At 48.1% G+C, this 16,501-nt stretch overlaps 1 protein-coding gene across 1 annotated transcript in view; it reads left to right on the top strand.

Annotated features, from left to right (window-relative positions):
* ZNF341 (zinc finger protein 341) overlaps positions 1-12,458 on the top strand; it is a 37,665-nt gene extending 25,207 nt beyond the window's left edge. The window contains exons 10-14 of the mRNA XM_034641593.1: positions 1,752-1,848; positions 4,160-4,292; positions 7,692-7,803; positions 8,061-8,131; positions 9,945-12,458. Of these exons, the coding sequence (XP_034497484.1) occupies positions 1,752-1,848; positions 4,160-4,292; positions 7,692-7,803; positions 8,061-8,131; positions 9,945-10,474 (943 nt within the window). The 3' untranslated portion in view covers positions 10,475-12,458. The remainder of the gene's footprint in view (positions 1-1,751; positions 1,849-4,159; positions 4,293-7,691; positions 7,804-8,060; positions 8,132-9,944) is intronic.
* The last annotated feature ends 4,043 nt before the right edge of the window (positions 12,459-16,501 follow it).

Here is a 16,501-nt window from a genome sequence, read left to right as displayed (position 1 = left end):
TCTGGCCTGGGATCCAAGCCAGGATCACACGTTGCATTACATTGTGTCTCTTTATTCTCCTTTAAGCTGGAACAGCTGCTCATTCGGTCTCTGTCTTTCATGACTGTGGTATTTTTGAAAAGTATAGGCTGGTTATTTTGTAAAATGTCCTCAGTTTGGGTTTGTCTGCTTTGACCTCAGGTTAGATGCTGGGTTGGCCCTCTGGGCAGGAAATATCACAAAGTAACGCTCTGTCCTCAGCACGTCATATCAGCAGGTACATGACATTGGTTTGCCCCCGTGCTGAGGATGTTACCTTGGGTGACTTAGTTACGATGGCATTTCTGGCAGGAAAGTTTTAGTTTTAATGGTTCTTGCTAAACTACCTCCCACAGAAATCTGTGTCTCCTCACTGCTGAGGCCTGTGGAGTTCTTGCCCTCTCCTACCTCACCAGCTTGTGCAGTCTCTGTGCCCCCAGCAGCTCTGCTCCCACCTGACCTGCTCTTTCTTTCTTGCCATCTGGAGGCATTTAGCCTGTGGTTTTCAGAGTGTGGTCTACAGGAGTCCCCTGGGCAGGTGCAGGCTGCCTGTGGGTTTCCCATGGTGGCCCATGTACAGATGTCAGGTCCTATGTTTCTATTTTTGGCATGAATTGCCCATCTACCTGTGGCATTCCTCACTGGAACATCATCATAAATGGGTCCATTTGTTTGGCAGGTGTTTTTATGGTCGGGAGACTGGAGGGGTCTTTACTTCAGAGTGGCTTACGACCTGAAACTGCTGTTTTGAAGGCTTGTCAGCCAGTGATGTTAAGCATGGAGACCGCATTTATGATGTGTTGTGATTTGTGGTTTGACACACTTGTGTCCTTTTACTCATGTGATCATCTTAAGAATGAACAAGGGGCACATCAATTTGGGATTCCTACCCCATTTTGTGGATGAGGAAACCGAGGGTCAGAAACAAGAAGGGGCCAGGTCTGGATCCCTGTCTGTCTGACTCTTTTGCATAACAGATTGTCACTGGTGCTCAAATCAGGTTATGAACAGGACAGATGTGGTCCCTGCCTCCAGAGCCCAATTGCTGGTGAAAGAGACAGATCAAATCAAGTAAGCAAATAGATAAATAATAATTATAGATAACAAGTGCTAAGAAAAAAACAAAACTGGGTGGGCCATAGGGGACAACTTGAGACAGGGTGCTCAAGGAAGACACCTCTGAGGAGGTGACATTTGAGGTGAGACCCGAAGGATAGGAAGGTGCTGCCCAAGGGAATACTTGGGGAAGAGTGTTCCAGGTAGCAGCAATAGCAGGTGCAAAGGCCCTGAGGTAGGAAAGAATTTGGTGTGTTCAAGGTACACTCAAGAGGCCGAGATGGCTGGAGCAGAGTGGGGTGAGCTATGGAGAAAGATGAAGTCTGAGAGGTAGGCGTGGTTAAGCCACTAGAGCCTTGTAGGCCAAGGTGGGAACTTTTAAGCAAGGATGTGATGTGGTCTGATTTTCTTTTTTTCCCTTTATTTAAGACTTCCTCTGGGGTGCCTGGCAGGCTCAGTCAGTAGAGCATGAGACTTTTGATCTCAGGGTCATGAGTTCAAGCCCCACATTGGGTGTGGAGCCTACTTTAAAAAAACATTTTTTTTAAGGAAAAGAATGAATTAAGTATAGAATTTTGCCTCCCAGTGTTGGCCCTGGGGGAGGAGAATGGCTGGTTCCTGGGCCAGTCCAGCCTCCTCACACTGCTCTGTCACCTCTCCTGCTCCTTCCCACGTAGGTGTGTCAAATGTGTCAACAAATACTCTACCCCCGAGGCCCTGGAGCACCACCTGCAGACCGCCACTCACAACTTCCCCTGCCCTCACTGCCAGAAGGTGGGTACCACTGCCCTTTCCCGGCTGGGGCAACGATAGGGGATGAGGGTGGTAGAGCAAACCCCTCACTGTCTCCTGGGCTTGTCTCCTTAGACGACACTTCCCCTTTGAAGAGTAAGAGCCCTACCTGGCCCATCTGAGCCACTAGATAGCACATGTGTCCATCCTGAGGCTGCTGCCGGGCCAGGCCAGGCCAGGCTGCACCAGTGTGGGGTCAGGCCTCTCCTGGGCCCAGGCCCAGCATCTGAACAGCCTGCCTCCAGCTTCCTGACCTGTTATTATCCTTCTTTTTTTTTTTTTTTAAAGATTTTATTTATTTATTTGACAGAGATAGAGACAGCCAGCGAGAGAGGGAACACAAGCAGGGGGAGTGGGAGAGGAAGAAGCAGGCTCACAGCAGAGGAGCCTGATGTGGGGCTCGATCCCACAACGCCGGGATCACGCCCTGAGCCGAAGGCAGACGCTTAACCGCTATGCCACCCAGGCGCCCCAGTTATTATCCTTCTTGTTATGGGTTCTTCTTTTCAGTGAATCTGAAACCCATCGCTAAAGCCTGTCCTCGATATCATCAGATATCCAGGCTGTGTTCTAATTCTAATTGTCTCAGAAACATCATAGTTTTTGTAAAGTTTATTTGTTTGAATCAGGTCCACACACTTCAGTTGGTTGATACAACCAAACTTTCTGTTCATCAATAGGTTTCCCCAACCAGTGCTCCTTCTTTTCTTTTCCTTTTAATTTATTTGTTGAAGAAACTGGGCCATCAGTCCTGTGGAGTTTCCCGAAGTCTGGATTTTGCTGATTGCATTCCCCTGGTGTGTTTAACTGGTTTCTTTATTCTACTCATTTTCTCACAGCCTCACATGGCAGATTTTCCAGGACAGCCCTGGTTTCACTTCAACCTCATGGTAGATGTTTCTAATTATGTAGATAGCCTAATTCAGGGCTTTGGAATTTGTGTTCCAAATAAAAGGTATCATGAATTGAACAAGAATCATGTGCCAGCTGCTGTTCGGAGCATTTTTTTTTTTTTTAATTTATTTGACAGAGAGAGAGACAGCCAGCGAGACAGGGACCACAGGCAGAGGGAGTGGGAGAGGAAGAAGCAGACTCCTAGGAGAGTAGCCTGATGTGGGGCTCGATCCCATAATGCCGGGATCACTCCCTGAGCCGAAGGCAGACGCATAACGACTGAGCCACCCAGGCGCCCCTGTTCAGAGCATTTTATCTGAATTGAGTCATTTAACTCTAGGAAGCATACCATTACTCTTCCCATTTTACAGATGGGGAAACTGAGGTGTAGCAAGTAAGGGCTACTAAGTAGTTGGGTCTGTAACCCTAACTACTTCTCTGTAACAAATGAATGAAAAAATGAACAAATGCCTTTCCTAAGGCCGGAGAGGAAGGAGATGTTGGCTTCCATGTTTCCTGGCTCTTTATTACCTTTTCATTCAGTTCTTCTGTTATGTATTCATTTTGTCATTCATTCTTTTGCATGTAAGTCATTTGACCCAGGCCCTGTGCTGGTGAATGAAAGCTCCTCTGCCCTTGTAGAGATCTCATATAAGCTATAGGTTATAATTCAGTGGGTTAGATGGTGACTTTAAAAATGTAGATGAGGTGCACCTGGATGGCTCAATGGTTAAGCGTCTGCCTTCGGCCCAGGTCATAATCCCAGAGTCCTGGGATTGAGCCCCGCATCAGGCTCCCCGCTCAATATGGAATCTGCTTCTCCCTCTGCCCCTAGCCCTGCTTATGCTCTCTCGCTCTTGCTCTGCTCTCTCTCAAATAAATAAATAAAATCTTAAATAAATAAATAAAGTAAATGAACAGGGGCACCTGCCTGGCTCAGGTGGTAGAGCGTGCGACTCTTGATCTCGGGGTCATGAGTTCAAACCCCACATTGTGGGTAGAGTTTACTTAAAAAAATAATAATAAATGAATAAATAAAACACATAGGAACAGTCAAGGGCAGAGTTTGTGTTGCCTGTGTGGCATTGGAGAGTCAGAGAGGGCTTTACAGAAGCAGTGACACCTGAGTTGGGTCTTGATAGCTAAGTGGGAATTTGTCAGGCTAAGAGAGAAAGGCCTTCTGGGTAGAAAAGCAGCCTGGCAGGAGCTCAGAGCATGCATTATGGGTGAGTCATGGGAGCCGTGAGGTTCTAAGGGCTGAGCCTGACACTGGGCCCTGATCCCTGGTGGGCAGAAAAGAAACTGTTTCCGTAAGTGCGGGAAATGAGAGGCCCCTTAAGCTCAGAGGGTGGTGAGGGCTAGTGAGTCAGACCTAACGCCAGCTCCTCTCTTCTGCCAGGTGTTTCCTTGTGAGCGCTACCTGCGCCGTCATCTGCCCACCCATGGCAGTGGTGGCAGGTTCAAGTGCCAGGTGTGCAAGAAGTTCTTCCGGCGGGAGCACTACCTCAAACTTCATGCTCACATCCACTCAGGTGGGTACCCTGTCCCTCGTCAACTCCTGCCCAGCGCCCCACTCGCTCCCCCAACTCCCTCTCTGTTCCCCTCCCCATCCCCCACTCATCTTTGCCTCTGTCTTTCTCCATCCCTCTTCTCCCTCCCCATCCAGTTCCTCCCCACTCTTTGTTCATCCCCTTCCCCATCTCCTTTCTGACCCCCTACCAACCTGCCCTCTCAAGGGAACAGGAGTTGCTACCAATACTAGAGTAGAGATGTGCCTCTGGAGGCTGGTGGAGGGACTCTTGGTTCTGCCCCCTGACAGCCCACTCAGACCATTCTGAGCCCCTAGAGGTGGGGGTACTGTTGTCACTGCAAAATTCCCACATAGCCCTGGACAGAACCCCCCTCTCCTTGGTTCCCCAGTTGAGACACATTGACATTTTATTTTCTTTTAATTTTTAAAAAATTATTACTTAAGGGGCACCTGAGTGGCTCAGTTGGTTAAGCGTCTGCCTTCGGCTCAGGTCATGATCCCAGGGTCCTGGGATTGAGCCCCTTGTTGGGCTCTCTGCTCAGCGGGGAGTCTGCTTCTCCCTCTGCCTCTGTGCTCTCTCTCTCTATTTATTTATAAATAAATAAATAAATAAAATCTTTTTTTTTTTTTAAAGATTTTATTTATTTATCCGACAGAGGTAGAGACAGCCAGCGAGAGAGGGAACACAAGCAGGGGGAGTGGGAGAGGAAGAAGCAGGCTCATAGCAGAGGAGCCTGATGTGGGGCTCGATCCCAGAACGCCAGGATCACGCCCTGAGCCGAAGGCAGACGCTCAACCGCTCTGCCACCCAGGCGCCCCAAAATAAATAAAATCTTAAAAAAAAGATTATTGGTTAAAAAATCTTTTTTTTTTCATTTAAAAGGATCCAAAGGTTGCAAAAACCTGAGTAGTAAATCCTTGACATTACAAAAGCAAATATGAAGAAAAGAAAATAACCCCATCGCCTCACCTCAAATGCATAATCCAAATTTTTTTTTCTTTTTTCTTTTTACTATGACCTATGGCAAAAAATATATTTTATGGGGTGCTTGGATGGCTCAGTCATTGAGCGTCTGCCTTCAGCTCAGGTCATGATCCACGGGAAGTGGGCTTCTCCCTCTCCCACTGCCCCTGCTTGTATTCCCTCTATCGCTGTTTCTCTCTCTGTGTCAAATAAATAAATAAGATCTAAAATAAATAAATAAATTATATATATATGTGTATACATATATATATATATAAAATACTACAACCCAGGAAACACATTTATATACAGAGCATATACTGAAACAGAAATTTCATAAGACAGTATTTTCTATTCTGTTGAATTTTAGTTGTTAAAATAACCACCAACAGGTTGTGACTTGCAGTTTGAAAAATACCCCCAATTCCCATCCCTAAAGATAACTGCTGTTAGTGGTCCTAGTCTAAGTCCTCTGGTTTAATTTTATACCTGTACAACACGCTTGCTTACTTTTACACAATGGAGCACATATTATAACTCTGTTATGTACCTTTTTTCTTCACTCATCAGTATACCTTGAAGATGTTCCTAGCAGTACCTTCTTTTTCTCAGTTGCATGGAATTCCTTTGTATTTACTGTCTTTTATTTAACCACTTCCTGTGGGTGAATACTTAGATTATTTTTCAGCTGTTAGTTTGTACACAAAATGTTGTGTGGGTCCCCTTGGCACGCTTTTGGGAGTATATCTGGGGCTGTGTATTCTGCGCAGTGGAAATGCTAGGTTAAATGTTTATGCAGTACAGTACTCAGTTTCTGTTTGGGATGATGCCAAAGTTCTGGAGATGGATGGTGGTGGTGATTGCACAATAATGCAAATGTACCTAACACCACTGAAATGCACACTTAAAAATGGTTAAAATGGTAAATTGTATTTATATTTTACCATAATAAAAGAAGAAAAAAGGTATATGCCTTGGTAATTTTGATAGATATTACCAAATTACTCTCTTTATAATTTTAAGAATTCTTATTCAAATGTAATACATGCTTATTTAAAAAATGGAAGCAGCATGGAAGTACATAAGGTGAAACTTTAAGGTTCCCCTTCACACCCTAATTGCTACTGACAGTTTGGTATGTACCCTTCCTCAACTTTCTCCCTACATCTTCTGCGAATACACCACCACCTATGGCTAGGGGTGTTTCAGAATATGAGGATTGTATTTTTTTCTAACAAAGAGGGGACTGTCTTAAGCTGTTCTACAGTTTTCTTTCCCCACTAGCAGTATGACCAGGAGCCTCTTTCCAGATCAGGAAACACAGATGGACCCTAATCTTTTTAATGACTGCAGAGCATTCCACTGTAAGGACCAGAATTTCCTTAATCACTGGGTTGACATTTTTCAAAAGTACTTTATTCATTCCAGAGGTTGAATAGGGAGGAAATAATGGCAAGAAATCAAAACAGCCCAGTAGCATACAGGGCAGGTTGTGACCCCTGACCCCTGTCAGGTGAGAGCTGCTCTTCTCCCCCTCCTGGTCCCCACCAGGCTCTGCTGCAGCCGATGTGGGGTGACTCAGGTGAACTCTGCATCACACGGCTAGGCTGGCATCTTAGCTCACTAGGTGCAGACCATGACCTTCAGTTTTCTCATCTAGTACTTACCTCATAGTTTGTGGCAACAATTCCATTAGATAAGGTATAATTCCCCTCTCTCCTGTGGTGGACCCCATTTCAGTAAATGCCACAACCATTCATCCGTCACTCAGCCCCACCTTAGATTCACCCTTGACTCCCTTCCCCTCACTCCCCACAGTCAGTCCACTGGCAAAGGCTGCCGATTCCGCTTTCCTAACATGGTCTCTACTTGGCCACTTCCCACACCTCCACCCCCACCCCCACCCCCTCAGTCTGTTCTCTGTAGGCAGCTAGAGGAAGCCCGCGACACTCATAAGTCAGATCTGTCCCCGCTCCACTTGGCCCCTCTGGTGGCTTCTCATCTTGCTCAGAGTAAAAACCTAGGCCTTCCAGGCCCTTCCTGTTGGGCCCGGCTATCTCGGCTATCTCACTGACCTCCCCTTCTGCCTCATTCTCCCTTCTCCACTGTGTTCCAGCCACACTGGCCTCCCCACTGCTCTTCAGACATACCACACACTCCCACCTTTCCTTCTTCCTGGGACCCTGACTCCAATTTCCATCATGGCTCACTCCCCTATCCCCTCAGGTCTCAACTCTTCCCTCATCAGAAAGGCCTTTCATGACTGCCCTATCTGAAATAGCCCCCTCTTCTCCTTGGAAAAGCAATGAGGAATGAGAGAGGCTGTTTTCTTCCAGGCCACTTCCCTAGAGGGGCTGCTATCTATTGTACCCCATATTCATACTCTATCTCATGGGACCCTCGGTCCCCACCCCCTATCTGTGTCTCCTCCTACAGGTGAGAAGCCCTACAAATGCTCAGTGTGCGAGTCTGCGTTCAACCGTAAGGACAAACTGAAGAGACACATGTTGATCCATGAGCCATTCAAGAAGTATAAATGCCCCTTCTCGTGAGTAGAGACTGGTGTGAGTGGGAGGGGCACATTTACCCAGCAGTGGGACAGAAAATTGTCAGGGCCGAGGTTCTGAAGGTCGTCTCTCCTTTTATCCTGTTGTGGGTCTTGCCTACCTGCCTCACTCCCCACCCTGCTTCCTTGCCTGACCTTTGGGGTAGAGAGGGAGTCCCTCATGCCCAGGGCTAGCACAGAGACCAGCAAGACAGTCCGAGTCTGGTGAACTCCCCCTGACCAGTGGTTTTGGGTTCTAGGACACACACGGGCTGCAGTAAAGAGTTCAACCGGCCAGACAAGCTGAAGGCTCATATCCTCTCCCACTCCGGTAAGTGAATGCTGGACCTACCAGGAGGGTCTGAGTCCCTGGGGCCGGCCCCCTAGAAAGAGCAGACACATCCCATGAGGCTTATTATCACTGCCTGGTATATTCCAGTCAACAGATTTTGCTCAGGTGAGCCATGAGCCAGGTCTGCATTAGGGTCCTCAGGGTCCTACAAGGTGAGTCAGATACAGTCCCCCAGTCTGAAGGGAAAGCTGATCTGAGAGGAGACAGCTGTAAATCAGAGAGGTCCCCAGTGTGATAGAGATGTGGATCAGTCATGGAGGGAAATCAGATTCCAACTGGGTCCAAGACATGGCCAGGAAGTTTCCTTGGTACGTTCAGCAGAGCAGGGCAGCTGGTGTGTGAAGCAAGGGTCTCCACCCCACTCCTTAGTTTCCCAAGGGCTCTATGGGGCTTCCTTGGGTGCTGCTCTGTCCCCAGAGCAGCTTGGCTGGCTTTCCACATACCATTTGGTCTAGAACATGGTTTCTTGGCACTCTGGATATTTTGCAGTAGCTGATGCTTTGTCATGGGTCCGCCCTGTGCATTGTAGGATGTTTAGCAATATGTCTGGCCTCTACCCTCTAGATGTCAGTGGCATCTTCCCCACAATTAGGACAACCACAGATATCTCCAGAGGACAAACCAAAAGTCTCCTGGAGGGGAAAATTGCCCCTGGTTAACAGAAAGGATTCAGTGACTAAAGAAAGTTTGAAAACTGGGAGAGTAGAGAGTTAAGGACTTGAAGACAGAGGGCCAAGTTTGATTCTTAGCAGGGCCGCTGTCCTGCTGCGCTGCCCCATGCAAGTCACTGCCCCTCTCTGAGCCTTCATCCCGGGGAGGGTGAGGGGAGCGTGGCTCAGGCTACGTGTGGGCTGGAGTTGACTTCATGGTAGACATGGAAGCACCAGTGATTCATTCAGTGGGTGACTATTGAGAACCTATCGCATGTCTGACTCTGGGGGTGATGTGGGGGAATCAGACGGGCAGAGCCCCACCCTGCCTTCCTGAGGAAGCTTAGCATTTAGTGGCAGAGATTGAAAATGAACAACAAACAAGTAAGTATGTTACAGCGAAGTATGCAGAGTACAAAGATAGGAATAAACAGGGTGATGGGGCAGAGAAAGATATGAGGTAGGTAACAGGAGGGCCTTGTGGAGGAGGTAAGGTGAGACCTGTCCTGAGGGATAAGAAGAGCCAGGAAATAGCTTCCAGAAGGAGGGAGCAAGTGCAAAGGCAGGGAAGAGACTGAGGGCGGGGGGTGTTTAAGACAAGGAAAGGTGAGTGGGAAGCATGGAGCTCATAGAGCAAGTAAGGGGAAGGAGAGAATGGGGCTGAGAGGTGAAGGGGTTGGTCAGACTGCCCAGGGCTTTGTGGGAAACTTGGGGAATCGCCAGAGGGTTCAGAGCAGAGTATGTTAGGATCGTTTGTGTATTTCACGAAGCCATCTCTGGCTACCCTGTAGGGATGGCCTGAGGGGGCGAGGGGAGGCAGACAGACCAGAGAGGAGAGAGAAGATGGTGACCTGGCTAAGTAAACCAAGGTTTCGGGGCTGAGCAGGCTCTTCTAGGCAGAGGGGAAACAGCAAGTGCAAAGGCCCGGAGGCAGGAGCCAGCTTGGTGGCCTGAGGAGAGCATGTGTGCCTGGCTGGGAGTGAGTGGCTGGGAGAAGGTGGGAGATGAGACTGGCAGGAGCAGAGCCCAGTTTGCACACATGCTCAGAGGCCAAGCCGAGAGACTGGGTTTTATTCCGAGCACAGAGGCACAGTTGCAGAGTAAGGGCTCGGGCGCCCCTCACGGACTTCCCCTCGCTCCAGGCATGAAGCTCCACAAGTGCGCCCTGTGCAGCAAGTCCTTCAGCCGCCGTGCCCACCTGGCGGAGCACCAGCGTGCCCACACAGGCAACTACAAGTTCCGCTGCGCCGGCTGTGCCAAGGGCTTCTCCCGACACAAATACCTCAAGGACCACCGCTGCCGCCTTGGCCCCCAAAAGGATAAGGACCTGCAAGCCCGGCGGCCCTCCCGGAGGAGGGCAGCACCCCGCAGCGGCAGCAGTGGCGGGCGCAAGGTGGGGACCCCCCTGCCCGACCCCCTGGGTCTGGAGGAGCTGAAGGACACCGGGGCTGGGCCAGTGCCTGAGGCTGCCCCAGGCAAGCCGCCCTTCTCAGAGCCAGATGCAGTGCTCTCCATTGTGGTGGGTGGCACAGTGGGGGGTGAACCGGAGCTGGTAGTGCCCGGGCATGCAGAGAGCCTGGGCTCCAACCTGGCGCTGGCAGAGCTGCAGGCTGGGGCCGAGGGCCCATGTGCCATGCTTGCTGTGCCCGTCTACATCCAGGCCTCAGAGTGACGGACCCGCGGTGTTTGCTCCCAGAGCCTGGCCTGATGCTCACCTGTGGGTCCAGGCCTCAGGCGCCGACGAGAGATCCTTCCCAATGGAAGTGAGCCATTGGCCAAAATCCTTCTGGAGTGTCATTTGTGAACCCTGGCCTGTGGCCAGCCTGCCGTGGCTCCTGTTCTGCTGGCTAGTCCTGCAGCATTCTGGAATGTGAGGCAGGGCGGCCTACAGCTTCGAGGTAGGGGCATGGAAAATAAGAGAGCTGGCCAAGCCAGCAGCCCAGGGTCTGGCTGGTCCAGGCTGGTGTCAGCTCACCTAAGAGAGAAGACAGGGTGGTCCTGCCCACCCCTGCTCCGGGCTCTCTTGGTGTGGCCTCTGATCAAGCTGCTCTGGAGGCCTGAAATGGTTTAGAGCTCTTATCTGCTGGACCTTTTCATATATGGTTCCACATGGTATCCGCAGATGACTCTGGTGTGGGCATTTAGGCAGCACTCAAATGTCATGGTTATAGTGCAGCTATCAGCCAGATTTGGCTTTAAATCTAAGCACTGCTACTCGCTTGGTGTGTGACCTTGGGTATGTCACTTGACCTCTCTGAGCCCTGTGTATCTCATCTGTACAATGGGGCTTATGACATTTCGACCTCATGGGGATCCAGTATGATGAAATGTGCAAAGGACTTGGCATAGTGCTTGGCACTTGGAAAGCGCTCAATAAATGTTTTTATCAAAATATGTGTCCAATGGCTCAGGCTTGAGGCTTGGCAGTTTCTTTCTTTTCCCCTAGGCGGCAGCACTCCCTCCCCCTCCTCCAAAGTATGGAGGGGCTGAGAGGTCCCATGGCCCCTTGCACACAGCTGTGCTCCCCCATTAGCCATGAAGAGGTTTGATGCTCTCATATTTCAGAACACGGCCATGGAAGGGGTTTATACTCTTGAAAATGCAGGATCCTGGGCCTTGCCCCCAAACCCTTTAGCATCAGAAACTCTGATCAGGCTTCTAGAATCTGTAGTTGCCCCCACTGCCAGCACTCTGTCCCCACTCCCCAGCTAGTCCAGAGGAGAAGCAAACCAGGCTTATTGCGAGGCAGGGAAGAGAAAAGGGGCCTTGACCAGTGTTTCCTCATTTCTATTCACAGTCACACTGCCTCAGTGGTAAGAGGAAACTAAGGCTCAAGAAGGGAGAGGGAAGGATGCAGCAGAGCTGTTGGACTCAGTCTGATGAGTTTCCTTGAAGGCCGGTATGTCCCTCAGATATCTGTGCTGGGGCTCTCGGCTGGCGCTCAAAGCAAGCCCAACTTCCCCTCAGGAAGGGTATGATGCAAGAGGATGGACCAATGAGGAAGTGGTACACAGTTGAGGTAGTAAGAGCTTCAAGTGCACCCAGCCTTCAAAGCCAGAGGGGGGCTGGTGAGGACAGAAAGTCTCTTCAGAGGAGGTCACATTTGAGTTGGTCCTTCACGCAGAATATTTTGATGGTTGGATAAATAGGGAAAGGCATGCCGGGGAGAATAAGCCATGAGCAAAGCCTTCAAGGTATGACAGTTCTGGGGCTGGTGAAAGGACCAGGATGACCAGAAGTTTGGGGGTAGTGGTTAGATCATAATAATCACTAATATGTTTTAAGCTTCCACATGATGGACACTGCACATATCACCTCAGCCCCATCAGGTGAGAATTGTTAATTTCTTTATTTTACAGATGAGGAAACAGGTGCAGAGAGGCAGGGCTCCTTGCCCAAGCTCACACAGCCAGTAAGTCACAGAGCTGGGGTTCAGGCTGGGGTGGTCTTCCTCTATGTGCTGTTAGCCACTTTGCTGTATTGAAATATAAATTGATGTTGAATCAGAGATGTCCTTGGATGTTGGGTTAAGGAATTTGGACTTTATTCTCTACAAAAGGGAGGAGTCATTAAACATTTTTTAAAATTGTGACATTAAAGAAAATGTTAAAAATCACATCTCCATCCTAATAAAACTACTTAAGCTATATTTTTGTCTCTTCCTGACCATGTACACATGCATGTACATTTATCAATAATCATGAGGACTCATGTTTACTAGGCACTTATGCCATGCCTGGCATGTCCTAAGCACTTGGAGGTAGGTGCTACTTTTAATTCCATCTTATAGCTGAGATGAGGCAAAAGGCACAGTGAGGTTAAGCAGCCCCAAATCACACAACAGTAAGTGGTATAGCCAGGCCACAGAACAAGGGACATATCAAGGCCTAATATTTGATAGATGTATAGTGGGACTGTAGAGGATGAAGCTGGGACCATACTGGGGTTCCCATAACTATATCCCTCCTAGGTTGACAAATGGGAAGCTTGAGACAAAGAAAGGGGAAGGCCCTTGGTCAAGGGTCCCTCAAAGTTGATGATAGAGCTGCTCCAGGACCCCAGGGGTCCCCCAAGATGCTGGAGAAGATGAAATGTAAAGAAGGGCTGTCCTGAGCATCCAGGGTCCCACAGATTTTGACATCGAACAGAGCTAGGTTTGAATCCTGGCTCTGTCCCTTCCCAGGTATGTGGCTGTGGCAAGTCACTTCACCTCTCTGAACTTCAGTGTCCTCATATGTCAAACCAGGGCAAATAATAGTACCTACCCAATAAGGTTATCACAATTCAGAGAGAATTCAGGTAAAGCAGAAATCACAAACTGGCAGCCCATGGGTTGAATGCAGCCTATAGACAGACTTTGTTTAGCTTTCACTATAAAAAAAAAACAAGACAAAACCCAGTATTTAAAAATAATGAAATTAAAAATCTACCACAATGGTGAAAAGTGAGATACATTCCCCCTGTGTCAGGAACAAGAAAAGGATTCTTGCTATCATCATTCCCACATTGTGTTAGAGACCTAACCAAAGCAATAAGGCAAGATAAAGAAACAGTATAAGTATCAGAAAGGGTGAAATAATAGCAAGATCAATATATAAAAATTTACTAGGTTCTATGAATAAAAAAAAAATGCTGGGTTCCTATACTCCAGAAGCAATTAGAAAATGTAAGTAAAAATTAGGAGATTTGGGGGGTACCTGGGTGGCTCTGTCAGTTAAGCTTCCCACTCTTGATTTCAGCTCAGGTCTTGATCTCACGGTCATGAGTTCAAGCCCTATGGTGGGCTCCATGCTGGGCATGGAGACTACGTAAGAAAAAAAAAAAGCAAGTTCAAAATAAAAAATTGGGAAATTTCAGAATCCCTGGCTGGCTCAGTTGGTGGAGCATGTGACTCTTGATCTTAGGGTTGTAAGTTTGAGCCCCATGTTGGGTGTAGAGATAACTTAAAAATAGAATTTGTTAAAAAATGGGAGATTTCATATAAAAATCTGGGTTCTAACTTACGTTGAAAATAAGGATGTCGGGCATAGGGAGATAGCAGCCAGGTGGAGCTGAGCTAGCCAGCCCCTTTCAATGGGCACATGCATTCCAGATGCCATGGTTCCTGTTCTTTAAGATCTCTCTGACATTGAAGCTGAATGCCAGTTTCTACTTACTATACTTGCACTGATTAGTCTTAGCGAAATATTTCTAATTTCCCATGTCTTTCAAGAGTAGGAAAACCAGATGGCCAGAGAGGGTCACATGATTTTTTATGTTCCTCGCCTACTCAACCATCTTTCTCTCTGGACCTGAGGTATATGATTTGAGGAACCCTGTAAATAGTGCTTTCTTTTCTCCCTCCCACTGCCAGTCCTCTGTTTGCCTCTGAGCTAGCCGGCCTCAGTTTCTCTATCAGTAAATGTGGGGAGTTGAGTCGTAGCTAACTTTACTGTCTATTAAGTGCCAAACCCTGTGTTCTGTGTCTTATTTACGTGTCACTGAGTCCTCAAAACACCCTTGGAAGCAAGCTCTCTTATCACACCCAGTTTGTAAATGGGGAAACCAAGGCTCAGATAGGTGTAGCAACCTGCCCAAAGACTCTCAGCCAGAATGTGGAGCTGGGCTTCAAACCCAGGACTGACCCCAAAGTTCCTGCCTTGTCTTAGGATCACTAAAGCTCTCACCAGCTCTGTTGGCCAAGGTTTTGGGTTTTTGTTGTTGTTTTAATCACTTCTCCAGGGCTCCAACCACTTTTCATCTCCTCAGCCATCACTGCCCTGTCCAGGCTGCTAGCCTCTCTTGCATGGATAATTGCATCAGCCTTCTCTGGTTTCCTTGCTTTCTCTCTCTCTCCACCATGATCCATTCTCTTGACAGCATCCCAAGGGATCTTTCTAGAGCCTCAATCAGATTATGCCACTTTCCTGTTTAAAAGCCTCTAGTGTATTCCAATCTCTCCCAGAATGAAATCTAAAGTTTTCCTGGTAGATTTCAAGGTTCTACATGATGTGGCCCTCTTCTTTTATTCTCTTATTCTACTCCACCATATGTGCCCTCTTGCTGCTCGTCCATTATGTAAGCTGGTTCCTGCCTCAGGGCCTTTGCACTTGCTGTTCCCTCTGTCTAGAATGTCTAGAATGCTCTTCCCCCAGATTTTCATATGTCTGGCTCCCTCCCTCTATTTACCTTTGTCCAAAAGTTATTTCCTTGGGAATTCCCTGGCCAATTTGTCTAAAATAGCCCCACCCCACCCTCATCACACTCTAGTAGTCCCTTACTCTTCATTTTTATTTATCATCCTTGTGACATTATATTAGACATTTCTTTATTGTCCATACCCCTCATTAAAAACAAACAGTGCACAAGGACAAAGATTTTCTCTGTTTTGTTCTCTGATATATCTACAGTGCCTAGAACTGCTCAGGAATTGCTCGATCAATATTTGTTGAATGAACCAACAGCAGCACTTTGAGAGAACAAGACCCACTCTACCCATCCCCTTTTCTCATTAAATGGAGGCCAAGGGTAAGTTTCCCTCAGGAGGAATCTGTCATGTAGGCTGAGAAATGACTAACCCAGGGCCCTGTAAAGCTCTGTTTTCCTTGTTTTAAGAAGCTGAGAATATCTGGGACAAATGACAGAAGCCATGGCTTGGAAATCTCCGTTGACACAGCAGGTATTGGTGTGGCCCAGGAGAACCGGTTGGACCAGTTTTGTCTCCCTTGGGGAGGCTGGAGTGCAGGTGGCAGCTGCAGGTGCTCCCAACCCCCAAGGCCACCAGCAAATGACACCCATGGATTCTCAGGCCCTGTAGGTTGGTAGAACAGATTCCACCTCAGGTTGGGGGTGAACCCCTGCTCACCAAGGGTGGCTTGTGTATGGTCAGGCATGGAATCCTGAGGCCAGGGTCTGAAGCCCAACTTCAGGGCCTTGGGCCCTTTGTAGAATCACAGGGAATAAAACGAGGTCCAGAGAGGGAAAGCGTCTTGTCCAAGTTCCATCATAATATGGCTAAATCCAAACCCAGTTTTCCTGCCCCCCAAGTCAATGCTACATCAGCCCATTCGTTTATCCATTTGACAAATATTTATCAAGTGCCTACTATATGCTGGGCATAGTTCTAGGCATTGATGATACATTGTGAACCAGACAATAATGATCTGTGGAAATCCTCTGTGGAAGAAGCAAGATAAACAACAAATAAGCAAGTTATATAGTATGTTAGAAGGTGATGAGTACTGTAAAAAAAAAAAATGGAGGAGAGTAGTGTGAGTGTGTGGGGGGTGCAGGTTGCAACAAGATATGGGGTGGCCTGAAAAGCCTTACATTTGACCCTTCAGGGCACAGTGCCTGTTGCATCGCCTACACATGCTCAGATGAATAGGTATGGAATAAGCAGGCGCTGTAACCCACCATAGGCTCAAGTGCAGGGGCCTCTCCAGCACACAGTCTCCCCCCACTCCCCACTTGCCTCTCGCAGCTTCTCTGGGTCTCTCCTACCCCTACTACTAACTTTGTCCTGTTTCCCAGGGAGGTCATACCTCCTCCCAGGCTCATCACACTTCATTTATTTGTGTTTATTTGTGCATATCTCTCTATCCATTCATTCATTTGGATAAAGACCATGTAGCATAGAGGTTAAGAAGTTTGTCTTTATAGTAAGAATCTCAACTTTGCTCCTACAAGCCGTGTGACCTTGGGCAAACTGTTCAACTTC

Source organism: Ailuropoda melanoleuca, chromosome 13, assembly GCF_002007445.2.
Source record: "Ailuropoda melanoleuca isolate Jingjing chromosome 13, ASM200744v2, whole genome shotgun sequence".
In the NCBI taxonomy this organism is placed as follows: Eukaryota; Metazoa; Chordata; class Mammalia; order Carnivora; family Ursidae; genus Ailuropoda; species Ailuropoda melanoleuca.
This window is presented reverse-complemented; position numbering and strand designations above follow the sequence as displayed.